The following is a 27,382-nucleotide window of genomic DNA, read 5'->3' on the forward strand; positions in this document are numbered from 1 at the left end:
AAAAAAAATTAATCAGTATTATTGGTATTATCTCTATATGTTAAAAGAAAACTGGTATTACTGGTATTAAGCTAAAAGTAAATTGGTATTATTGGTCTTAACTCCTGCTAAGATAAAAAAAAAAATGAACTGGTATTATTGGCATTACCTCTTCATGGATTAGTAACGAATGTGGTATTACTGGTATCGTCCTCTTATCACTGGTATAAAATTCTAGGGCAGTATTTTTCCACTCCCTTCTCACATCCTCGAGGCTCACGTCAACTTGCTTCTCTTCCCACGTAAAAAATGAATTGTCTTTTTTTTTTTTCAGGAGCTTCCCGATGAGTTCAAGTCCCTAGTGAAGAAGAATGATATGCGTGAGTATATTTGAGTTATATCTGGTCCGTGGTATGCTATTCTGCTCTTCATTCCTCATCAGCCCCACTCTCTGATTTCTGGCTTGCCCTTCATCGATGTCTTTCAGTGAGGTGGACCCCGCAGGTATTCAGGGTTCAGACTTATTCTTTCCTCTACAGCGTTCATATATTTCCTATCTTTGCCTGGGTACGTCTATTCACCTCCCTATCTCTGTTTGCCCTTCAGCTGCGTCTGTGAATAGGATGAGCTTTTGTATCCCTTAAGACATGCATGATGCTGATTTATCCTCTCCTTTCCAGGTTTCTTCTAGTGCCCACCTGCCCTTGGTCACCTTCAATCACCCCTTAATCTCCCTTTTGTCCTTTTATGTTGTCTGTGAGCATGATGAGCCAAAGTATTACTTAATGCATGCTTGGCTCCAACTTATTCCCTCCTTTACGCCTTTTATTCCTTGTGTATCTTCCCTTAATCACATCCAACCATCTCCTAACCTGCGTCCAATCACCTCCCAATCTCTTTTGTTCCTCAGCGGTGTCTATGAGTGAGATGGGTCCTGAGGGCATGATGAGTCCAGATGCAGACTACGATGGTGTGATGGAGAGGATGAGGCCAAGTGTACAGGACTACTCATACACCCAGTACTCACTCGAGGAAGTCATTTACCAGCTGGCCAAAATTCTCTTCAAGCAAGCCATGCATCGCGGTGAGTTAGTGGGAAGTTTAGGCCTGCTTCGTTAACTGCTTCACTGCTTCATTGGTTGTCTCATTTGCCTTTTCATTTCATTACTCACTGGTTCATTAATCCCGTTACTCCTAAACATTTCTCTGCATTTAACACACCTTTTCCAACCCTACCCTACCCTACCCTACCCTACCCTGCCATACCCTATCCTATCCTACCCTTCCATACCCTCCCTTACCCTACCCTGCCATACCCTATCCTACCCTGCCCTGCCATGACCTACCTTATCTTCCCCTACCCTACCCAGCCCTACCCTGCCATGCCCTACCCTACCCTACTCTGCCATATCCTACCCTACCCTACCATGCCCTGCCGTACCCTACCCTAACTGGTCCTTGTGCTTATTCTGGCAGAAGGTGACGTGGGGTCCGAGCGGGCGCTGCAGGAGGTGGCTGGTCTACTGGAGAAGGAAGTGGCCAGGGGTGCCATCTCCCCCGAGGTGGAGAAGAAAGTTCTGGGTGAGTCCTTGTGAGATTGTGATTGATTTTTTTCTTTTTTCTTGTTTCTCTTATTCTCGCTTCTCCTATGCTCGCTTCTCTTATGCTCGCTCCTCTTATTCTTTCCTCTTATTCTTGTTTCTCTTATTCTTGATTCTCATTATTTTCTCTTACTCTTGTTTCTCTTATTATTTTCTCTTACTCTTGTTTCTCTTACTCTTGTTTCTCTTGTTCTTGTTTCTCTTGTTCTTGCTTCGCTTGTTCTTGTTTCTCTTGTTCTTGCTTCTCTTGTTCTTGCTTCTCTTGTTCTTGCTTCTCTTGTTCTTGTTCATCTTATTCTTCTTTCTCTTATTCTTTTATTCTTGTTTCTCTTATTTTTTTCTCTCATTCTTACTACTCTGTTTCTCGTTTCTCTTATTCCTATTATTGTTTCTGTTATTTTTAGTGCAGGAGAGGCACACCTTGACGTGGTGGCACCGACATAACTGGGTGATGGAGCTGCCCGATTTGACAAAGACCCCACATCACACTTCCTATGCCCCGAAAGAAGGATGGTGGAGTGTTGATGTGGAAGTGGGTGTGGCAGTGAGATTGGGAAGTTAATAAATGACACAGGCTGAACACAACACTAAGTCATCCCCGCATCTCACAAGGATCCGTATTCTCGTCATTTCTCCCTAACATCTTTTTCTATGCGATTTATTTTGCTTATTACTTCTCCCTGTCCTCTTCAGTGATAGATAAATCCTTTCAGTATGGCCATATTCTGCATAAATAACATACAAAAGGATATTGACCAGCCATATCCAAAAATAAGTCAGTAAGGAGAAAGCGTTAGGGAGTTTCCATACCAGACGAGGAGAGGAGACAAGAAATCGCCTAGTGGAATGCAAGATTAGATTAGCAGATTAGTAGACACATTGCTACCTTATTCCATGACGCAGATACTAACACATATTTCCCCATTACAGATGTTATGGTCAATTCTCTGGTAGACAGCTTGGGGGAGAATGAATTCCCCTCCGGTCCAGGCCCCGTGCTTGGTGGATCGAACCTGAGACTGACGAATGAGGGCGGTTTTCCAATGTCCGCCTCCTCTATGATGGGCGGGTCCAGCTACAAGCCATCTGGTGATCTTTTCCAGCTCTCTAAGGCTACGACAAAGAGGGAAGCAACGGAGAACAAGAAAGCTAACCAGAAGAAACTCTAAAAGGAGTGGCAGGAGGAGGAGAGGAGGCTTGGGGAAGGTGGAAGACGGTGGATGCGTAGATTATGTTAGTTTGATCCTTAATGTTTATAGGAGAAAGGCGAGGGTAACTGGGAAGAGAGAAAGGCTGATGTTTATTACTGTACTCGTAATGTTTAAACAAAGGAGAGGAGAAGGAATTACAGAGACTGGAAAACTGAGGATGGGAATATTATCAGTTTTATCCTTACTATTTATACGAGGAAGGAGAGGAGAACTAGAGAGAGAACTAGAGAGTGGAAGACAGGTTAGGTTATAGAGTTATCTTTAATGTTTTATGAGGGAGGAAAGAGGGAATTGAGAGATTTGAAGACCGAGGATGAGTAAATTATTAGTGTTATTCCTAATGTTTATACAAGGAAGGAGAGGAGAATTAGAGAAAGTTAATATTCATGTTTATTTTTGTCCGTATCACTTTAAATATTTACACAAGGAAGAAGGGGAGAATTAGAGAGTGTAGAGGTGAATTAATAGCATCTTTATCCTTCGTGTTTATACCAGGAAGTAGATGGGAATTGAGGAAGGTGAAAAATCGATGTTTATTCTTGTCAGCTTCTCCCTTCATGTTTATACGGGGTTACTGGATCTATGGCTAAGGTGGTCTGTGTGTGATGGTAGCTGTTAATTTAAGTGCTGTGTTGTAGTCTTTTCCCGTATTTTATTCCCAGATTTTACTCTCTTTCCTCCTCCTGCCCTTCCTTTGTCCCTGTTAGCGAAGGCTCTCATATTCACCTAGTCATAAAGCAGGGTGGTTCAAATATAGCGCTTCACTAGACCCGTCAATATCTTACGTGTTGCGGGGGCGGCTCAGTCTGCTGGTGTGGGCGTGGGTGTGTCAGCGGGAGAAGGAGATAAATAAACGATGCAGGTGAGAGTAATAACGCTGACTGACACAAAAGAAATGGCCCATCAGAGTGTAAGAGTAGCGTTATATATGAACCACCCTGCATATTTCTTACCTTGCACTTCTCCCAGAAATATATGTCTATCTTTTCTGTTCTATCCTCGAAAATTTTCATCATCAACGTAACATTACCTAAAAAAAAAAAAAAGACATATCCTATAACGTACTGTCTTCATGTATTTACTAATTATAGTATACATATATATACACATTACTGGACGTAGAAGTATACCAAGAGATGTATAACTTATTCATTATACAGCATTAAAGAGGTAGGAGGGAAGCTGAGACAGCCACGGGTCAGTGTGAAATACTGGGGATATATTGGTTGAGTTGCCGTGCTTTTCTGTCAGTATGAAGCTCTTTGTGAAGTAATACAACTGAAGAAAGATAGAAAGTGCTCTAGGAGGCCTTCATACTCCAAAATTCAGAGGTAAAATAATAATAATAATAATAATAATAACAATAATAATAATAATCTGGCCACACCTCGTCATCAGATTGACTATGATACTTGTTATATCACGTTTTACAAAACTTTTTTCACGTTCCAATCTCCCCATGCAACCCGAGGACCCATTTTCTATCATTCTCGCGCCAGACGTTTTTTATTCAGCTCAGGGGAGACTCCTTAAAAGGAGAAGGGTTTGCTTAAAGCTTCTTCAACCTCTTCACTGCTAGGACCATCTCGTAAACTGAATGAAAATCGTGTGGCTTAATCGAGAATTGAACGGAAAATGAGTTATCGTAGAGAAAGGGTCATGATCAGTACACCTGCTCCAGAAAGAGGCACACTGAATAAAAAAAAAGAACAAGGAAGAAATGATGGAAGAAAGAGAGAATGAATGAAAAGAAGGAAGGAAGGAAGGAAGGAAAGGAGAGAGAGAAACAAAGGAAGGAAAGAAGGACAAAAGAAAGGATGGAAGAAAAGAGAAATAGGAGGAGAGAAAAATATAAGAGAGAAAAGAAAATATATTAGCAGTGTATATTGGCATTCTCCCAACCCTCCTTGCACCGATGGCCTGTTTAAATATTTCCCTTGCTATCTACGGCTATCTCATTTAATTTAGGGAATATTTCAGGCTGTGGAGGGGTTAATGAAGGATTTATGTAACACCTCCAGTCTCAAAAATCTCTCCGGAACTTAGAGAAATCGTCTATAGTGAGTGAAAATTAAAAAAATAAGGAAAGAAAATTACCTGACGATCGAGGTTACCAGCGACATCTTCCCTCTGGAGCCTCACAGGAAATGTAGAAAGGAAATATGGCCAAAATTACAGAAATATGGCTTTTTGTGGGTAGAAATAATTACTGTCGTAGATAATCATTAACTACTTCAGTATCATGACGTGGTTTATATTTTATCGTTAAGCTTCAAGTGAGTTTCGAACAGGGAGAGATGTTTCGAGACAATTCTATTAGAGTCTGGAGAGACGCTTCGAACTGGAGGCAAAATATATCCTTAATTATCCCTTCAATGGAAAAGATGTCTCCTAAGCTAAATAAAAGCATCTAAAAATGGCAAGAATAAAGTATACAAAATAAGTCATTGAAGTGAAGAAGTTAAGGGAAACAGGGAGGAGCCTCACCCAAGACTTATGTAAATGAATTGCTTCTGTAAAATCTCTGGACCATAATGACAATAATCCCTCACACAATGATATACAAATAACCCATACATTATACACTTTGGTAGGTAATTCGTGTATTGTTGCTTATCAGGTCCACTCCTTTTGTTTTCCATCTATTTCAGTTTACGGAGAGGATTGCCTATTAATTAAAAAAGTGCTAAATTGTGTTTTATTCATAAGTACTATATTATCTTTTATTTTAAGAGTTATCTAATCATTTTAAACGTGCTGTATTTTCATTTCCCTCAAATGCTAACACAGGTTTCAAAATACCCTTTATTTCTTTTGTCACTAACCATTATACATGTTTTGTAAAATCTATCGCATAATTTTCTGACTTAGAGATATTATGATCACATGACTATCTCGAATCGTGGAGTGGCAGATCAGATATAGAGTGAGAGTGACAGGAAATCAGAGGAAAGGCTAAGGACAGATAAAACTCCCTTGGCTCCGAGTGACGTCCTTCTCAGTTCATTCTCCCTGCTACCAGACGATTTTTTTCAGCTCTAGGAAAGGCCTCTCGTGCTAAGGGTTTATCAAGGCTACATGCAACCCCTCCAGTTACGAGTGTGTGTCCTAAGCTGAACGAAATCACTAGATAATAGGAATTAATTGAAAAAGATGTCCCCGGGTTTAAATGGGCTATGACAGAAGCAACTAAAGAGTATTTCACGATGCATTTATTATACATATTAGCATCATGTGACCTCTGTAAGTAGTCATAAGTTAATAAAGCTATCACAGGCACTGAAGGCTGCCATAGCATTGATCAACCCTTCCTGTGTTCTGCGTAGACAATATGTTTCTGGATCATGAGAGGCTTGGCTGTGGCATCTCTTGGCAAGTCCACAGATCTTAAAAATAAATAAATAATAAAACCGTCATTATCTGCTCTGGAACTCTTAACTAGCAAATGATTCACCAACAAACAATTTATCAGGATGTTTATGATCAGTTCCCTCATGTAACTTATTTTTTTATTAGATTTTTTCTTTATTCGTAGGAAGAACTAGAAACACAGGAAGCCTCTGCAATCTCCTGTCTTTGTCCTTCTTACAGGAATAAATTAGAACTCATCCTAAGTTTCCCCTGGTAGTTAAGATTTCACTTTTGCAGCCAGAAGAGGAGACTCGGACCACTTCACACTCTCTCTCTGTACTGCCAGGAAAACAATGATAAATAAAAATATATATATAGTTACGACAGGGAGCTGATTGTAAGCTTATCTATGAATCTGGGCCCTTGAGTGTATCTTAGAAGCTGCCCCAGTAACGGAACCAGCAACAGATGCCTACTGAATTACTTGCCAAGATGTGCTAAATTAACAGTAAGAGAGCAGAGGACAATCCAGTTCACTAAATATCAAATGTAATGCAAGAGTTGGTAATGTTATCTTGTTGTCGAAGTACATCACATATTTAGCACTTGTAGTAGATTATAGTAATGGAAATGTGTGTTTGTCATCTAACACTACTAAGATTAATGCCTTGGCCTCCTGTATCATGCTAGTAAGATAAACTGCGATCAGGAATATGCATGATAATCCCTAATCCAATTACACTCATTCCAAACACCACCAAGATCTAAATGTTCGTGTTCAGACTGAGGGCAGAACATAGAGGATTTACTGACCCCGTACAAGACAGCCCAGACATTTGTACTTGTTCAGTAGATCATCATTCAATTAATCCATACCTATATTTTCTCATAATAAACAACTGAAAAGGTGTAGTATTTCTGTATCCAATAAAGTTGTAAAAATCACTTCTAGGGAAAAGCATGCTATACATTTTTCCTCCTACTGTTTTATGTAGATATAATATGAGAGAAATAAAGAACCAAAGGCTGAGAATGGGCAAGGTGGTTCCTCTTCAGTACAGACTAAAGACAGCTCATTCCGAGATGTCTTGATACACTGATAAAAAATGGAAGTCATAGGCCAAAGGAAAAACAGAGCTACGAAGACATATGCAGAGATGGTCAGTCGGGTTCATGAAAGACTGAGGAATATCACCAGCCGTTTTTTGCATTAGACAATTGAGCAGAAAATGGGTGTGTGGAGCTAGATCTGGTGTTGTGTGCCTGCTGTAAAAAGCGAGCACACAGGCAGAATGGTCAGGACAGTAGTGACCAATGTAATACCAGTAATAAAGAAGAAAGTGATACAATTCTGCAGCGAAGAGAGATGGTGAAGGGAGTTGTTGAGAGAATTGAAGGCTAATGAAATGAAAAGCCTTTGGCCCTTACACACGGGCATTGATACTGATTATTTACCTGGTGATTCAGCAGTAAATGTCAGGATCAGTAGAGAATACAGACATTGCTTTCCTGCCTGAGCTTGATTGCTTGTTTACTTTTAAGGTGGTTGATGGTGTCTGACATGCCTTTCCAGCTGGGTTCAAAGCATCTTCCTAGTGCAATGGAGATACTACTCATGCTGCTCACATCACTCACCACCACAAGACACACACTCTACTCATGCTGTCCCCACATCACTTGCCTGCACAGTGAAGCCAGAGGAGTATTGTCAGGGCTTCATTTAGGAAACATCCAAGAAGCCGCCAGACTTCACAAGAGGAGTTTACAAGTAGTGAGAATAAAATGAAAGGCCCGAATGGTGTTAAAAAAAATATTGAATTACTGAACACTGTTAATGAGCGTAACACAAGTAATGCCTCGACGATGCTACTTGTGATGCTGCCCGAGTTAACTAGTTGAATGCATGAACGGCTGAGAGTACAAGTCAACATTACTATTAAAGAACGGGACAGATAAAATATTGAGAGTATGATGCCAAAACTCACCATAACCTGAGAATAATGTGAGCAGACAGTTGGTAAGAGCTGTGACCTTTAAAACAGTAACGACAGAAAGAAATGCAACACTGTACTAAAGAAAGAGAAGCTGAGGATAGTAAGACGAGATAATAACATCGGGTCGTTAGGGTACGTCCACACCAAGGTTACGTAACCTACATAACAATAACATGTTACAGTAACAAGGTTACGCGAAGTTACTGCACGTTCCGGAACACTGTCGGGAACATTATGGAACCAACCCAGTCCACACTGGTTTGTGAGGTTACGGAACAGTGATAGTGGAAATGTCAACAGAGAAGGCGGTGTTAGCCAGGGCATGCTACGTTGTCCTCAGTATATTGACGAAGAAGAAGCGTAAAAGAAGGACATGGATGAGCAAAATGCTGCAAGAGAGACGTGCATGTGGTGGACTGAAAATTATGAGTCACCTTTCAACAGATGGAGAAGGATTCAAAAACCTAACAAGGCTAACGTATGCACATTTTGAGATCCTTCTGCCGCTTGTAGGAGGTAAAATGAGTAAGAAAAACACATTATCTTAAAGCAGTTACTTCTGCTGAAAGACTTTTGGTGACAGTACGATATCTTGCAACTGGAGATTCGTTTACAAACCTCACGTACTTCCATCAGATTATGTAAAGGTGAGTGGAAAACATAATCGTAAAATATTCATTATATGTACAGGGTGGCGCTAATGTTATGTCGCACCTTTATTTCATGTGTTTTCTCATGAAATGCATGTACATTAAGTTTTATCATGGCATTTTATACTTATAGCCCCTGAATGGTGTATTCCTTAATAAAAACAGCCTTCAAATTTTGTCAAGAAAAGTGTGAACATGCTTTGTGGCCATCCTATCTATCCGTCTATCTGTCTATCTATCTATCCATTTATCTAAAGCTATGAAAGTTGTTCTACCCTGCATTCACCTCTACAATTACCACAGAAGGAACCAAGAATCACAAAATCTATACTGTCCCGCAGGCATGTTCGACCGTGAGTCTGTACACACAGGTAATGTACTACCAGGGTCATGGAGACAGGAAGTGGAGGATGAAGCATAGGAGTATCTGCATAGGGTTGGTAGGAACACTTCAAATGAGGCGAAGGATATCACGGATGCGTTGATAGCAGGGATGAGTTTGCCACGTATTTCATGAGTGAACATGGGAGGCTGCCCTGGCAGGACGGACTGGTTCAATGCACATACATGGCCATAGGTGTCCATAAAGATTGGGTTTTTTCGTAAAGTTATTTTCTTTCCTTAATTCTCTGACATTAATATGTTTAAGTACATGTGGGTATACTGTGATACTGATATGGACGTAAGGGTGGTGTGTGGCTCTTATTATTTAAAACATACTAAACAACATTGCTTTTACTTACATCCTCCTTCTTGCCCGTAGTGTCCATGGTTTCCCGTGGAGAATTGATGAAAGGAACTTTAAGTGGTCATAGGGGAACCATTTTGACGATATTTGTCCATCTGTTCCACTTCCAGATTTCCTGTTTATTGTTCCTGTTGTGGATCTTGCACGATTATATTGTCCCTTGAGTTATGTAGCTTTTTTCCTACATCGTCTTTCGTACAATTTAGTATTTCTGCAATTAGCATCAGTGCATCTCTTTTTCTGTCTGCATCTCTTTTTCTTTGCCCTGTTTTTGTAATTTATGCCAGATGCATCCCACAACAAAGGTTGGCCTTGCACTAATTCAATAAGGCGGAGTACTCTTTCTTGGCACCACTCCCTTGTATAAGCATCACTCGGCACTGGCTGCACGAGTGAACACCTACTCACGTCATTACTTCTTGTGAGGGTGGGGTTCGAATGTGCGAGTAGCCTTGCCAACTGGCCTTCTTATTAAACTTTATGTAATAAATAATGACCATGACTATGTTACGTGAGGCCAGGTATGCAACATGTTACGTGTTATCACACACTCAGTGGTGCTGTGCCCTGGTTACACAATTCCAGAAATGTTCCGGAACTGTGTCGAAACATACCTTCACATGTCACTGTAACCTTGTTCCCTAACACAAAGTTACCGAATATTCGGCAGTGTGGCCATACCCTGAGCATGACCTCTCCACAGCAGTGATGGACATGGGTTAGCCCGACTGACACCATTCCCCTCAGACTATGACACCGAACTGCTGCTTTGCAGATCCAGGTCCCCGTTTCGCTTCTGGGGTCATATTTTAACCAGCATTAGAGATTTCTTAAAGCATCCTCCCCAGCGACTCATTTTGCACAAATGAGTATCCCCTTCAGTGAAAAATAGATCGCTAAGTAACAGATTTTGTGAAGTCTCCCCTGTCACCTGCAACACTGGCCTGGGTGCGATTTACCCTACGTGTTGCTTGGGGGAGGGAGGGGTGCCTTCTCATCGTGGCACCCATATAACCAGGGGGATTCACTGCCCAGTTATGCACACGGTCCTCATTCCCTCCCTATCCATCTCTTTCCCTATCCTTCTCCCTCCTTATCCCTTAAAAGGAGGATGGCAGACTGTAGGAGATGGGTATCCAGCATGCAGTCCACTGGGAGGGGGAGACACGTACCATCACAGTGTCCACATATTAAATAATCCGAAAGTTCAAATGGAAGGGGACAGTGGGGAACAAGGGTCTGATCTGGAAGGACCAATGTCCCCCTCAGGCTCCCTCAGCCCCCCCCCCCTTGTATACAATATGCCACTGACAACACGCCCACGGAAGCAATAGTAAAAAGACTTTAGTCCCCCATATCCCAATTAAGGTGAGTACATTTTCTATACATAAAAATAACGATAGAAGACGTGGCACTTTTCATGGGACACATTTTCATCTGTAATTAATAGATCTCGCCCTCTCCCCTCGATGATCACCCCATCGCCGGTGACGAGTTGCGCCTTGCGCTATTGCATGGCACGGCAACTACCCCGGGTGATGGGACCATCTACGCCACACTCAGACTCATCGCTCAAGTCCCTGGCAATCCCTTACTCTCACTGTTCAACCTGAGTCTTTCCGAAGGTAGTCTCCCTGCAGACTGGACCCGTAGCACCATCATTCCCATCCCTAAGCCTTATTCCTCTGATTTCCGTCCCATTTTCCTAATTTCCTGCATCTGCAGAGTCCTCGAGAGAATTCTTTTAGCAAGACTCCGCGATCTTCTTCAGGACCAGCTCTCTCCCCATCTATTTAGTTTCCTCCCACGGCGAAGCACACAACATTGCCTTGCAGAATTACTCACTCACCTCACATCCTCCTCCTGTACAGCCTTCATTGACCTCAAAGCTGCATTCGACGTCGCAAACCGTGACGTCATCCTTGACGAACTTGCCCACCTGGGTGTTTCTGGCCACGTGTTCTGCTGGTTGGAAAGCTACCTGTCTCATCGTCACTCTCGGGTTCTGTTTTGTGGGGCGGTCAGTGATTACCGACCCTTCAATCTTGGCACACCTCAGGGTGGTCTACTTAGCCCCTTTCTCTTCAATCTTCTCATGAATAGACTCTTTAGATCCAATCCCTGGCTTCTCTCTGATCCTAACATAAGATGGTTGGACTTTTCCCTTATGTATTCGTCATATTCCGGGAAGATGCTTGTTCTTCTGTCTATATATACCTTACAGAAATGCACCAGTCCCCTCTCCCCCCTTCTGCCCCCTCCCTATCAGTTCAGACCTTTTCACAACATCCCCATTCCCACTCCCCCTGCTCTTCCTCTCCCCTTTCCCTACAACATTAGACTCTCTCTCCCTCTTCACTGTCTCCCCTGTCCCGTCCCTCTCCCCCTCCCATCCCCACAACCTCAAACCACATTTTCAGGTTCCGTAATTGCACCCCATCTCCTTATCTCCACTTGCCCTCGTTCCCCTCCACACTTACTCCTCCCCCTCCCCCATCTGTCTCGCTTTACCCCTCTTCCCGTCCACATCCCCCCCCCCACGTTCTCCACCCTTTTTTTTTCTACATTTCCCTTTGCCTCTCTTGCCCTCCACTCCTCCCCCTCCTCCTCCTCCTCTACCTCTCCCACTTTCCCTGTCCTCCCTTGCCCCATCTTCCCCTCCACACTCCCCTTCCCTCTCTCTATATCTCTACTATCGCTACCCCTTCCCCTCCACGCTCCCCCCTCTCCCACCCCCTTCCTCCCCTTCCCCTCCACACACACACACACCCTCCCCCTTTCCCATACCTCCCCTTCCCCTCAAAGCTCCCTCCTCTCCCCTTCCTCCCCATGCCCCCCTTTCCCATACCTCCCCTTCCCCTCAAAGCTCCCTCCTCTCCCCTTCCTCCCCATGCTCCTCCCTCTCCCCTTTCCCTCCACCCTCCCCTCTCTCCCTTTCCCCTCCACGCTCCCCCCTCCCCTTCTCCCTTACCTCCCCTTCCTCCCCTTCCACAGGCCATCACACAGAGCGGTTCACCTTGTAGATGACCGAGTAAAAGCCAGATGCGTTTGTGTTTGTGCTTCTGTTTGTGGATGCGCTTGTGTTTGTGATTCTGTTTGTGTTTGTGTCACCTCGGCAGTGTAAAAAAAAAGCCCCTGAATCCAATCACGTATGTCTTGCCTTACTCCTGCTACCTCCAGACGATTTTATGCAGCTTGAGGGAGACTTTGACAATAAGGGAGTTAGTTATAGCCTTCTTTTACGTCTGCACATCCAGCCCTTCTTTCGCAGTTGTAACTTAGTTCTTTATACAGGGCGGTAATGTAGTAAAAATATATACGGCGGTGGATTGTAGAAGCTGTCAGTTTAAAAGTAGTAGTTGTAGTAGTAGTAGCAGTAGTAGTAGTAGTTATTGTTGTTGTTGTTGTTGTTGCTGCTGCTGCTTTGTTCTTACTTTTTTCTTATTCTTATTCTTGCTCTTAATCTAATTTTTTCTGTTATTCTCCTGCTTGTTCTCCTCCTCCTCCTCCTAATCCTAATCCTATTCCTAATCCTTCTTTTTCTTCTTCCTTATCTTCTTCTTCTTCTTCCTTATCTTCTTCTTCTTCTTCTTCTTCTTCTTCTTCTTTTCCTCCTCCTCCTCCTCCTCCTCCTCCTTCTCTTCCTCCTCCTCTTCTTCTTCTCCTTCATACCTAAAAAGATATGGTATTTCCAGGAACAAAGTATGGAAAAGCGTGAAAGTGTGAGAAGCACCAACAGCAGTGCCAGGGAAATGGGCCACATACTCATCCACGAATTATTTCAGCTCCCGGAATCATAGCTTAACCTCAAAAGCCTAATCATCTGCACTATTTCCTTTGGTCTGTTGTTTTGTTTTGATTTTTGTGTTTTGTTTCGCTTTTTTGTGATTGTTTTGTTTGTTTTGTTTTGTTTTGTGTTTTGTTTTGTTTTGTTTTGTGTGTTTTGTGTGTATTGTTTTGATTTGTTTTGTTTTGTTTTGATTTGTTTTGTTTTGTTTTGATTTGTTTTGTTTTTATTTGTTTTGTGTTTTGTTTTGTGTGTTTTGTTTGATTTGTTTTGATTTGCTTTGTTTTGATTTGTTTTGTGTGTTTTTGTTTTGATTTGTTTTGATTTGTTTTGTTTTGATTTGTTTTGTGTTTTGATTTGTTTTGTGTTTTTATTTGTTTTGTGTTTTGATTTGTTTTGTTTTGATTTGTTTTGTGTGTTTTGTTTTGATTTGCTTTGTTTTGATTTGTTTTGTGTGTTTTGTGTGTTTTGATTTGTTTTGTTTTGATTTTTTGTTTTGATTTGTTTTGTGTTTTGTGTTTTGTTTTGCTTTGCTTTGTTTTGATTTGTTTGTTTTGTGTTTTGTTTTGCTTTGCTTTGTGTGCTTTGTTTTAATTTTTTTTCGCGTTTTCTTTTGTTTTGTGTTGCTATCGCCCGCCTTTATAGCAAGGTTTTTGTCGGTGTGTGTGTGTGTGTGTGTGTGTGTGTGTGTGTGTGTGTGTGTGTGTGTGTGTGTGTGTGTGTGTGTCTGAGAGAGAGAGAGAGAGAGAGAGAGAGAGAGAGAGAGAGAGAGAGAATGTATCTTCTGTTGCCAAAATCTCTCTCCTTCAGATTCGGTTCCATAACTAACAACATAAATTATTTGGGCGGGCGATTAGCATTAGGCTCTCGATTTTTTTTTTCTTTTAACTAAATCCGGTTGTACTGCTGCACTGACTAACAAGCTAAATAATTTCCTACAGCCCTGGAAGCCATTTATTATGCTGTGTGGTAATTATAGAGCCAAATGGAGCCTGGTGGTGTAGTGGGCTTAGATCCTCCAGTCGAATGATGATGATGATGATGATGATGATGATGATGATGATGATGATGATGATGGTGATGAAAGGTATTTTGAGTCGGGATGATGATGATGATGATGGTGATGATGATGATGATGATGAAAGATATATTGCGTCATGATGAGGATGATTATGGTGTTTTGCGTCTAGATGATAATGATGATGATGATGAGAGATGTATTGCGTCGGGATGATGATGATGTTGATGACGATGATGATGATGATGATGATGATGACGATGACGATGACGATAATAATGATACTGATGATGATGATGATGATGATGATGATGATAATAATAATGATAATGATGGCTTAGATTATAAAAAGAGGTTGTTTCATCATCTCAAAAACTCTTCACAGTTTCCAAATCTACTAACAGTTTTATTTAAAACAGAAAATCCACTACAGTCTCGAGCACCTTGTTAAGCGATATAAAAACAATTCAAATTTATTCAGTTTAGTTTTCAGTATAACCAAAAAATAAATAAAAAAAAAGTTCTAGATAATAATAAATGGGTTTGTATTCTCTTCGGTTGAGGAAGCTCCCTAACACCTCTTCCTTAGCGATTTATTTTTGGATACGGATTGTGAATATTAATTTGTACGGTATTTAGGAACTGTATGGTGATATTAGGCCGATGTAAATAACGCAGAAGAGGATAGTAAGGTGTAATAAGCAAAATAATTGATGATGATGATGATGATGATGATGATGATGATGATGATGATGATGATGATGCCCTCTTCCTTTGTGATTTATTTTTGGATGTGGCAGGTTAATATAACTTTGTACGTTATTTTTTTAAGAGTAGGGTGACACTGGAAAATGTATATAACACAGAAAAGGATAGTTAAGGTGTAATAGGCAAAATAAATCGCTTAGGAAGAAGTGCTAGGGAGCTTCCTGAACCGATGAGAATATGTAGTTTCATTTTCAAATCATGCTTTTAGGAAATTATATACAGTCGGTCAAAAAATATCGGTACACACATCGAATGAAAGAGGGAGGTGTGAGCTGGGAGCAGGGTAATGAAGTGGCGGGGGACAGGGCGACATGGAGGCGATTTGTTTGTGACCACCCCGTACGAGATTGAGGCGTCTGGCAATAGACAAATAGACAGAGACATCGAACGAAAAGATATGGCACAACAGACGATGGCTACTAGAAATTTTCACATGATTTCATTCCAACGTTAATCAGTTTGGCTTCTTAACGATGCTGTATTTCCTATTTCCTCCTGTTAATCTAAATTCACATGATAACAGGTGATAACAGGTTAATTAGCTCTAAATCAACCCTGGAACTGTCTCCCTCTGCCTGTGTTTCCTACTTTCTATGATTTCCAGTCTTTCAAACGCAGTATGTCCAGGCATCTCGAAATGAACGGATCTTGAATTTGGCTCTCTTTTGCATTGCTTTTGTTTTGTTTTTTTCTTGGAAGGAACGGTTTGCGGGCTCCTGGCCTTTGGTTCCTTCTTCCTTGCATAAAAAAAATCATCACCTGCGATTTCGTGGCTTTTCGAAATTTAAATGCTTTTCACTTTATTCCAGAACAGAAAAATGGAAACGAAAAAGAAGAGAATAACAGTTTTCCTCACAAAATACATAAATGGTTAGTGTGTACCCAGGAAAAAATTATTCGGCACCCCTGACTGCGATGAGTTTTGAAATGATTCGTATAAGTGAACTGGTGATCAACTGGTAGTGTTGGTAAATCAGCATTCTTGCTCCGTGTGTCGTAATACAAGGTAGGCAGCAAATCCAAAGGGGTGCTGAATTATTTTTAGCGCGTGTACGACATTATTTCAGGGCCTAACTTGAAAATTATGTATTTTAAATCAATTGCGTACACCCAGCTTCAGAACAACTGCACTCCCTGACGATTATTTACCAGTACAATAGTTTTTTAACGCATGGAAGAAGGAATCAAAGGACAGAAGCCCGCAACTCTGTTCCCACCAAGAAAAAATAAAAACAAAGTAGCAGAGTACATATATAGAGTTAAACATTGACGATGACACGATACACAAAGTAATATCAAGCGAACAGAGACCACGTTCACTGCCTCTAACTTATTTCTGATGTATCTTTCTTAGGGAAGGTATTTACAATTAGGATTCAAGTCTCCATCACTGTGGCAGCACTTTTTGTTTACATTTAACTGGATGTGCATCTTTTCAGTAGTCTTTCTACTTTGTATCTTCCTCTATCTTCCATATTTTCCCACTTCTATACAGGGTCGATGTGTCTGACCAATCTTTGTCATCTTTTCCGTAGTCACACAGCGGAATCTGAGTACTTTCTAACAGATCAAAGTTGTTGAATTTAAAGATATTGCTTGAAACGTGAATTCTTTCTCTAAACACGGGGGCACTGTACGATAAAAAGAAGACTTAAGGCTGTCACTGCCTTCCCAAGATCTGTTGCCATAACGCACTGGCATAGCAACGAGGGGATCTATGCCCTGCCCCCCTTCCCCACCGTCAGGCCCTTGGACTCCCCACCAGCCCCCCACTTGAAAGTTTGGATTATTTAGTATGTCCTCACGTGCTGTGCATCGATGTGAAACTGAGTTCATGCACTTACATTCTGGGCTTAGTGGGCCTCACTGCCCCCTGAATAAGAACTGGTTTCACCTCGGCGTCCACATTTTGGAGACCAGGTTACAAAACTGCCTTGGCGTCAGCATGAGCCTGAGCATGTGCAGCCTTGACCTGAGCCACGGCTTGTGTATCCTCAGGCAGGTCTGAGGCGGCCACCTTGAAGCCCATGGCGGGAGCCGCGGCGTATTTCCTGACTTGGACGTCTCCATCTGGGTTGACGTAGGCGAAGCTGCCGGAGACGCGACCCAGGGAGTCCTTGACTTCCACACGGGTGTTGGGGCCGCCCCAGTGGCCGAAGGAGTATTGTTTGAGCTCATCTTGAGTGTGGAACTGCCCACCCACGAACGGCTCGCCTACGGAGGGCATTGGTGGCTCAGGGGCGTTCAGGGGTTCAGGGGGCACCGCCACGACCACGGGGCTGGCCACTGCTGCTGGGACCTGGTATGCTGTCACCTGAACTGGAGTGGCCACCTGGACAAGAGCGGACACCCGGACGGGGGCAACCTTTTGGACGGGAGTGACCACCTCTTGGGGGACACCTACTCGGAGTGGGGCAGCCACTTGGACAGGAGTGACCACTTCGACAGAGTCAGAAGTTACTTGTACGGACTCCACAACAGGAACAGCAACAGCAGGCTCTTCATTAGACTTTAGTACTGGAGCTGTAGGGTCTGATAAACTCTTGGAGTCATCTGAGTCAGAAATGGGATCAGTGGGATCTGATTTCACTTGATCAGTGTCACTGACTATCGCTTCCACTTCAGGAAGAAACTTTGGTTTTAGATCGTCAGCCTCCAGGACGCGAGCGGGTTCAGAAAGATCAGAATCCACGTCATGATTGTACTTTGGAGCAGGAAGAAGCTCATCATCAAGAGTGTTTTCCACCTTCACTGGAGAGGGAAGAATAGGCGTACTCTCTCTCCCCAAAGGAATATCAGAACCAGTCTTATACTCAGGAACAGCAGGCTCTGCCGGTCCCAAAGCACGCGTGTCTGCAGGCTGCTCAACGTATACAGGAATCACTGATGGCTTCGGGACGACGGGGTAGGGATAGATTCGGTTGTGGACGGGTGCCAGGTTGAAGGAGATGTCCGGTCTGGGTATCTTGATGACGGAGGGAGTGCTGTCTTTGGCGAACACGTAGGCGATCCATCCATCCTCCCCCACCAGTTGTTTGGGTACTTGTGGCACAGGAGTCGCCCCGCACCACACCACCGCCACGGCCACCAACTGAGAGGGAAAAATATCCACGGATTATCTTCAGGGTTAACCAATTCAATCCGATGACGTCCTTTTCGTTTCATCCTCGGTGTATCCACATGATTATATTCAGTACAGGAAAGACTTTACGAACTAAGAATAGATATATATAGTCTTCACTGACCTCTCCAGAACATGAGGCAATTCTGAAGTTGAATAAAATTATCTAGAAACGGCAAACTAAAACAAAATATTCGTCAGCGGATTAATATTATTGGCTATACCATAAATTTCTCATTATTTATATTACATTCTATTTTCTTTTCTCCTTTAGAAGGCACAGATCTCTGTTTATTTTCTTACATTATTTGTGTATCTATTATTTATCTATTTATTTATCTATTTTTAGGTAGGCACACACTTCAACAGAACTTTAAAAACATATTGAATAGAGAAGCAGAATTTCTCCACCTTCACTGATAGTAATGGTCGTAGGGAAAAATATAAAAACAAATAAACACGACAAAAAATAAGAACTAGAGCACTAAGAAAAAAAATAATAAGCTAATTTTTTGTTTTAGGACTTACCAAGGCTTTCATGGTGAGTGTGTGTGGAGGTCTTGTGAGGCTGTGCAAGGGGCGTTTGCTTATATACTCACCCCCTCCCCCCACACTCCCCACCCCTCTGCCTTACCCCCTTCCCCCCCCATCCTCTTGCCCACACTACACCACATCACAGGACACCACACCACACCACAAAAGTCCACCCCACACCACGTCACATCAAAAGACACCACTCCACATCACAAGACACCACACCATACAACGTTACACTACACCACACCACACCATGCCACACAACGTTACACCACACCACACCACACCACACCACACCCTCACTCTAACTCCATTAATAAGAAGAACAGGTATCGCATCTTTTTCTCCCCTGTGTTCTGCATCATGTTAAATCCTTGTTCTTGTATCCAGTGCCCCTTGATTTTGTTTTTTAATAAATATACTAAGTTTTATATTTCACTTGATGGTTGCTCTTAATTACAGCAGCTCTCCCTGGCCATATAATGTTACTTTTTATGTATTTTCTATATTAGGTTCAAGATGTGGCTATCTCACGTCCCACTGCATGTACAGGTGTGGGATAGTTTTGTGTGTGTGTGTGTGTGTGTGTGTGTGTGTGTGTGTGTGTGTGTGTGTGTGTGTGTCCGACTCAGGGCATAGGCTTCACAGCCTGCTATCAAGGCCCAGCAGTCCTCCTACATACCATACGCCTCTACATGTCACCACTTCGGCGCTAACACCCACCGTCCATATTGAATACATGCTAGGGCTGTCTCATGCAGGACTGGTGTATTGGTATTAGCGGGGGTATTTTTACGACATGTCGGCGGGTCTTCTGGCAGATCAGTAAAGCCTGATTTAATGAAATTCAAATCCTTAAACTGTTCCCTGCCCCAGCCGGGATTAGAACCTGGGTCCATCAGGACTGCAGGCCACCTCTCTACCGACTGAGCCACCGCCTCCTCCAAGGTGTATTCCCGTTGTCTATAAAAGGGAAGCGGTTTGTGTAGGCTAATCATCAATGTTGTGTCTTGATACCAACGTTGTGAGCATGAACAGTTCAGAATTCATACCCGGTACCTTAAATATAACAGTGGGAAAAGACAAAAGAAGAAGGAGGAGGAGGAGGAGGAAGAAGAAGGAGGAGGAGGAGGAGGAGGAGGAGGAAGAAGAAGGAGGAGGAGGAGGAGGAGGAGAAGGCGGAAGTTGTAGAGGAAGAAGAAGAATACCTTGAATACGAAACTGTTATTTCTTGCCAAAATAAACACAGTCTTTGCCCAACTTGGACCCTCTTCCATCCATATGTGGCTATACGTCTCCCACCAACCATCACTACAAAGAAGAAATACAGTAAAAAATTATGAGCCTAGAGCAACATAAAGGCAGACGCATCCAGAAAATCCTTGGAGATGAGCTGCACTGACCTTCGGCTGGGTGTATGGGGATGGGTCTGGCTGGGGGCGCGAACACCAGGCCATTTTCAGCATATAGCGGTTTTTATGCCAAGTTTTCTCTGGCAGTTCACTCTTAGGTAGCGTATTTTTCTGGGTTTGCTGCTGACTTGCTTCTGCTGACTTTACTGCGAGCTGATGACTTTTTCCTGCTTGCTGCTGACTTTTCCCTGTTCGCTGACTTTTTCCTGTTTGTTCCTAACTTTTTCCTATTTGCTGCTGACTTTTTCCTGTTCGCTGCTGACTTTTTCCTGTTTGCTGCTGACTTTTTCCTGTTTGCTGCTGACTTTTTCCTGTTTGCCGCTGACTTTTTCCTGTTTGCCGCTGACTTTTTCCTGTTTCCGCTGACTTTTTCCTGTTTCTGCTGACTTTTTCCTGTTTCTGCTGACTTTTTCCTGTTTCTGCTGACTTTTTCCTGTTTCTGCTGACTTTGTCCTGTTCGCTGACTTTGTCCTGTTCGCTAAGTTTTTCCTCTTCACTGCTGACTTTTCCTGTTTGCCACTGAGTTTCTCCTGTTTGCCGCTGAGTTTCTCCTGTTTGCCGCTGAGTTTCTCCTGTTTGCCGCTGAGTTTCTCCTGTTTGCCGCTGAGTTTCTCCTGTTTGCCACTGAGTTTCTCCTGTTTGCCGCTGAGGTTCTCCTGTTTGCCGCTGAGTTTCTCCTGTTTGCCGCTGAGTTTCTCCTGTTTGCCGCTGAGTTTCTCCTGTTTGCCGCTGAGTTTCTCCTGTTTGCCGCTGAATTTCTCCTGTTTGCCGCTGAGTTTCTCCTGTTTGCCGCTGAGTTTCTCCTGTTTGCCGCTGAGTTTCTCCTGTTTGCTGCTGAGTTTCTCCTGTTGCTGCTGACTTTCTCCTGTTGCTGCTGACTTTTCACGGCGACTGCAGCTGAGTCGGGTAACAGTACTTCTTTAACTCCTTCACTTTGATTAAATAGCACTGATGAGGAGCCTACGCGTGGTGGCACTCTGAAACCTTCTCGTAGCAGCTGCGGCGTCCACCCGGAACCAAATCTCATCATGTTTCCCCGCGCCTCGCCGTGGGAAGAACAATGGCGCGATCCTAGTGAGGCGCTGTCTACCACAAGGGGGCGCCGGATCCCTACACGATGTGTGTACTGTACTGTACCTGTAGGGCGGCCCCACAGAACCAGTTACTTACACGTGGTCGATAGGTGTGCTCGTCCAGACAGACCGGGGTTAAACTAAACGACAGTAACAACAAAAACTACTACTACTATTACTACTACTACTACTACTATTACTACTACTACTGATACTACAACGATTGTCTTCTTCGTTTTCCTTGCTACAACCAGGAGTTTTCTTTCTTTCTTTTTTTTTTTTTTAAACAACAGAGCGTTATAATTCAGCTTCCACTTAGTCCTTCAGCACAGTACATCCCTGGCGAGGTGAAAACAACGACCTGAATGAAGATAGTGTCAAATTAAACATAAATACATCGTTGGACGGTGAGAAGGGAAAAAGTTGCCAGGAAAATGTCACCAGGACAGAATTGCCGGGGATTTGTTGCCAGAATAACCTCTCGTGTAATCTCACCTCTTGCCCTAACACCTTTTCCTAAGTGATTTATTCAGCTTATTATACCTTATTGTCCTCCGCATTACGTAAATCCTTCTAATATGACCGTACTCTGCTTTAGTAGTGTACAAGAAGATATCTACCTGTCATACCCAAAATTAAATCGCTAAGGAAAAGGTGTTAGGGAGAATAGAGTACAAAAAGATATTAACCAGTCATACCCAAAAGTAAGTCGCTAAGGAAAAGGTGTTAGGGAGAATAAGATATTAGCCAGTCATACCCAAAAGTAAATCGCTAAGGAAAAGGTGTTAGGGAGAATAGAGTACAAAAAGATAATAGCCAGTCATAACCAAAAGTAAATCGCCAAGGAAATGGTGTTAGGGAGAATAGAGTACAGAAAGTTATTAAACAGTCATACCCAAGAGTAAATCGCTAAGGAAAAGGTGTTAGGGAGAATAGAGTACATATCAACCAGTCATACCTAAAAAGTAAATCGCTAAGGAAAAGGTGTTAGGGAGAAGGGAGTGCAGAAAGTTATTAAACAGTCATACCCAAGAGTAAATCGCTAAGGAAAAGGTGTTAGGGAGATGAGATTAACTGCTTATGACTCAGGTAAATCCCCCGCCCAGGCCACGCCCCGCCACCCCCCCCCCCCACCACCACCGTGACCTTGGTTAGTATTCTCGTCTTAAGGAAGCTCCCTAACACCTCTTCCTTACCGATTTATTTTTTGCTGCTGCTTGCTAATATCGTTTTGTACGCTATTTATGCAGAGTATGATGATGTTGGAATGATTTAAAACTGAAGAGGACGGCAAGGTGTAATAAGTGAAATAAATCGCTTAGGAGCAGGTGTTAGGGAGCTTCTTTAACCGATTAGAATACGGCCTCTTGCCTTATCTGGAGCCACTTCAGCCCGACGATCTCTTTTTCCTTCTCGTCTATACTCTTTTCACCTTAACTTGGCCCAGATTTTCTTCCTTTTGCAGCTTAGCCTATTTAACGTAGCCCATGCCACTGTTCTGCATCATTTCCACAGCACTTCTTCGTGACTAGCACCATAGTTAAGTGTTCATTTCTTGTCACAACACATTGGCAGGATAACACTATGCATCTTTTCCACAGCACTTCTTCGTGACTAGCAACATATACTAGTGTCACTCTTTATTACAGTTCATTGGCAAGATAGGACAATACTACGACTCTACATTCTCTCCATAGCACTTCTTCGTGACTAGCATCATATTCTAGTGCTAATCCCATGTTACCGCCCAGCATTCAAGATGGGGAGAGGCAGTTTTAGGCCAAGTAAAGTGAACAGAGGAGAGTTTGCATAAATGAACGGAAATAAGAGTGTTAGATGAAGAAGAACAGTGAGGAGGTGAGAAGAACTAAGATATGGAGATGAGGAGGAGCAAGGAGATGAAGAGAAAGGGAAGCAGCAGGAAATGAAGAAGAACGAGGAGAGGGAAGGAGGTGAAGAAGAGCAAGGAGAGGAGTGGTAAGGAGATGAAGAAGAGCAAGGAGAGGAGAGGGAAGGAAATGAAGAAGAGCAAGGAGAGTGTAAAAAGAGGAAGCAGATGAAGATTAAGAAGAACAAAGGGATGAAGAAGATTAAGGAGAAGATCAGGGAGAAGAAGGGCAAGAAGAAGATGAAGGAGATCAAGGAGAAGATGAAGGAGAAGAGGGGCAAGAAGATCAAGGAGAAGAAAGGCAAGAAGAAAGAGATGAAGGAAAAGAAAGGCAAGAAGAAGATCAGGGAGAAGGGCAACAAGAAGATGAAGGAGAAGAAAGGCAAGAAGATGAAGATCAAGAAGAAGATCAAGAAGAAGAGCAAGGAGGGAAGATGAAGACGACCAAGATGCGTCAGAGAGATGCACGGGTTCAGGGTGTGGTCTGTGTATAAAAAATGAGAGAAAAAAGAAACACAACTGTGCTCTAAAGGCCGCCCTCAAGGACCCCGCCTCGCACCACACCAGCAAAAAGTGGAATCATTCTGTAGTCACCCTAACGCCTTCTCCTAAGCGATTTGTTTTGCTTTTTCCTGCTATACTACTTTTACTCTAACCTGGCCTAAAATCCACCTCTCTCTCCATCCTGGTCCATATTCTTGTATGGTAAAGAAGCTCCCTAACACCTTTTCCTAAGCGATTTGTTTTGCTTTATTTCTGCTATACTCTTTTTACCCTAACCTGGCGTAAAATACACCTCTCTCCACCCTGGCTCGTATTCTGGTAAGGTAAAGAAGCTTCCTAACGCCTTTTCCTAAGCGATTTGTTTTACTTTTTTCTGCTATTCGCCTTTTACTCTGACCTGGCCTAAAATCCATCACTCTCCACCCTGACCCAAATTCTCGTAAGGTAAAGAAGCTCCCTAACATCTTTTCCTAAGCGATTTGTTTTGCTTTTTTCTACTATTCGCCTTTTACTCTAACCTGGCCAAATTTGACGTCTCTTCACCTTGGCCTGTATTCCAGTCGAGTAAGGAAGCTCCCTGACACCTTTTCCTAAGCGATTTGTTTTGCTTATTACACCTTACTGTCCTCTTCCGTGATATATAAATCCTTCTAACATACCATACTCTGCACAAAAAACGTACAAAAGTATAAACCATATCCAAAAATAAATCGCTAAGGAAAAGGTGACAGGGAGCCTTCTAAAGCGACGAGGATAAGGGCTCTTCAGTGCTGAGATCATATGATAGTAACACAAGAACACAGCGCTAGTCACGAAGAAGTGCTGTGGAAAGGATGTAGGGCTAGGAGAAATAAGCTGCAAAAGGGCGAAAATCTGAGCCAAGTTAATATGAAGAGAGTAAGCGATAATGAAGGCAGGTTCAAAAATAGGTTCAATTTCTCGTTAGTTGAGGAAGCTCCCTAACACCTCTTCCTCACCGATTTAGTTTTGGATACGGCTGGCTAACATTATTTTTAAAGTTATTTATGCAGTATGGTGATATTAGAATGATGTTACAACCAGGTCCCTAACTGCACTTGAAGGTAAATAAAGACAAGAGACGTGAAAAGAGGACATGAGGAAATCGAAGACCTGATTCACAAACTTATTCTCTCTTGCTTACGACAGGATTTTGCCCTTTCTTCCTCAGTTCTAATTTATTGTTATTGTGGAAGCATTAGATCCTTCCTTCATTTCATATTGTACTGCCTGTCAAAATAACTCAGCACTGAGCATATGTCATTACAAACTACTAAACTCATATTCTTCGTTGCACTTCCCTCATTCCACACACACACACACACACACACACACACACACACACACACACACATTAACCTTCATACTCACCCACCACCTCTCACACCACCACACATCACCACCACACACCACCATCACCAAACAAAAGATTCATTCATATTATCAAAACACGGGTCCATTTCTAACATGATAACCGTAAAATCAAGTTCTTTCCAATGCCCATCTCAGTTTACTAGATTCACCTCCTTTCATCTGGCAAAAGCAAATTAATTATCTCTATATATACACGTGGGACGGTACTATTTCTCATGCTTTTACCTGTGACAATGTACGTCTGCTTACATAACGGTGTGACCATCTCTATCATCCCAAAAGTGTCATCTCTTTTTGCAGGGTGTGGCCAAGGGTTGAATCTGCCCTGCCACACCCTACCATCCCACACCACCAAGGACGGGAAGCTGGGACAAAAAAGTGAATGCGGAAAGGTGAAGAGTGAGCGGGAACAAATAACTGAGTGAGTGTGGGCAGCACGAGAAGGAAGGACGAAGAGCGAGGATGAAAAGTGAATGTGAGAAGGACGAGAAGTGAGGAGAGGCAAATATATGAATGTGAGAAGGACGAGCAGTGAGGAGAGGCAAATATATGAATGTGAGAAGGACGAGCAGTGAGGAGAGGCAAAATATATGAATGTGAGAAGGACGAGCAGTGAGGAGAGGCAAAATATATGAATGTGAGAAGGACGAGCAGTGAGGAGAGGCAAATATATGAATGTGAGAAGGACGAGCAGTGAGGAGAGGCATATAAATGTGTGTCAGAAGGACGAGAAGTGAGGACGATGAATGAGGATGAAAAGTGAGCGTGGGAAGGAAGATAACTGAGGATGAAGAGAGAGGAAAGAAAAATATCTGAGCGTTAGACCAAGAGGAGCGGGCAAAAAGTGAGGATGCAGTGAAAGTCAGTGAGGCAAGAAAGGATGAGAACTGAGTGTAATAAAACTGAGGAGTAACGAAAGGTGAGAAGTAATGACAGAATATGCTGCAACGATGAGGGGTGATAATACAATAAACAAAGTGAGTAAAAATGAAAAAAATGAAGGAAAATAAGTACCTGAATGAAAGAAGGATGAAAGGAGATGAGAAAAAAATATAAAATCTATGTATATCATGGAGGGTGTGAAATATGGAGGTAGGAGGCAATAACAGTAGAATTTAAAAAAGCAAAACAAAAACAAAGCACCATAAAATTGAAAAGGGCAAAGCAAGAACACTGCGGGGAAAAATGGAAAGCAAAATGGTAGAGAGAGAGAGAGAGAGAGAGAGAGAGAGAGAGAGAGAGAGAGAGAGAGAGAAATAAGACGGGCAGCAAAGAATGACATGCAGGATCAATGCAACACTCAAGCTGCCTGCACTTGTCCCATACGATCGACAGTTTCGTATAGGGAATGAGTGATTAGCAAAGGCGTTCAGCTTAATAAATAGATAGATAGATAGATAGATAGACAAATAGACAGATAAATAGACAGATAAATAGATAAATGGACTGATAGATTTACAAAGAAAGAGGAGGACAAGCAGAGTCACTTACCTTCCTCCTTTCCCTGTCTCCTCATTACCTGGTCACATATAAGCCACACCTTGCTTGTAATATTATAGCTTGTATTATCTGCTGACGTCCACAGGTACAAAGATTAGGCCTGACTGCTATAAAAATACGATGATATGCCTTTGTAGTCTTAATTTTTACTTTACTTAATAGTCGATATATTGGTCCTTATGCTCATCGGTTAAGGAAGCTCCCTAACACCATTTCCTTAACGATTTATTTTTGGATATGACTGGTTCTTTTGTACGTTATTTATGCAGAGTATGGCAATATTGGAAGGATTTATGTGCCACAGAAGAATACTGTACGGTGCAATAAACAAATAAATCGGTTAGGAAAAGGTGTTAGGAAGCTTTCTTAACCAACAAGAATATGGAGCCATGTATCAGATGAAAAGAATACGTGTGAAGCTAGGATTCCTGGGGCTTGAATGATGGACAAGTGAGTGTGCGGCCCAATTCACTGTCGTATTTAAATTTGTATCTGGATTCTATACATTATCCTTAGGTGTGGAGGGCAAGGTTTTGGTGGTGATAGTGGTGATGATGATGATGATGATGATGATGAGGAGGAGGAGGAGGATAAGGATGATGATGAGGAAGAATAGGGGGAATGATGATGATGATGATGATGATGATGAGGAGGAGGAGGAGGAGGAGGATAATAATGATAATAATAATAATAATAATAATAATAATAATGATGATGATGATGATGATGGAAACAATAATAATGACAATGATGATGATGATGATGATGTTGATGATGATTTACACTTTCACTGCATCAATCATGTCTTCTCACCTTTACCACTCACTACATCAGGTATTTTCACTCAC

General features: G+C 42.5%; 1 protein-coding gene across 2 annotated transcripts in view; it reads left to right on the forward strand.

The window, feature by feature from the left end:
• The window catches only part of LOC145416296 (uncharacterized), a 41,971-nt gene extending 39,142 nt beyond the window's left edge, over positions 1-2,829 (forward strand). For both annotated transcript variants that reach the window (XM_080285296.1, XM_080285295.1), the window contains 4 exons: positions 314-359; positions 890-1,063; positions 1,456-1,560; positions 2,511-2,829. In XM_080285296.1, coding sequence (XP_080141422.1) covers positions 314-359; positions 890-1,063; positions 1,456-1,560; positions 2,511-2,749 — 564 coding nt within the window. In that variant the 3' untranslated portion in view covers positions 2,750-2,829. The remainder of the gene's footprint in view (positions 1-313; positions 360-889; positions 1,064-1,455; positions 1,561-2,510) is intronic.
• The last annotated feature ends 24,553 nt before the right edge of the window (positions 2,830-27,382 follow it).

The sequence above is a fragment of the Coenobita brevimanus genome, chromosome 105 (genome assembly GCF_032717465.1).
Source record: "Coenobita brevimanus isolate Jiangsu-jjx chromosome 105, ASM3271746v2, whole genome shotgun sequence".
Lineage (NCBI taxonomy): Eukaryota > Metazoa > Arthropoda > Malacostraca > Decapoda > Coenobitidae > Coenobita > Coenobita brevimanus.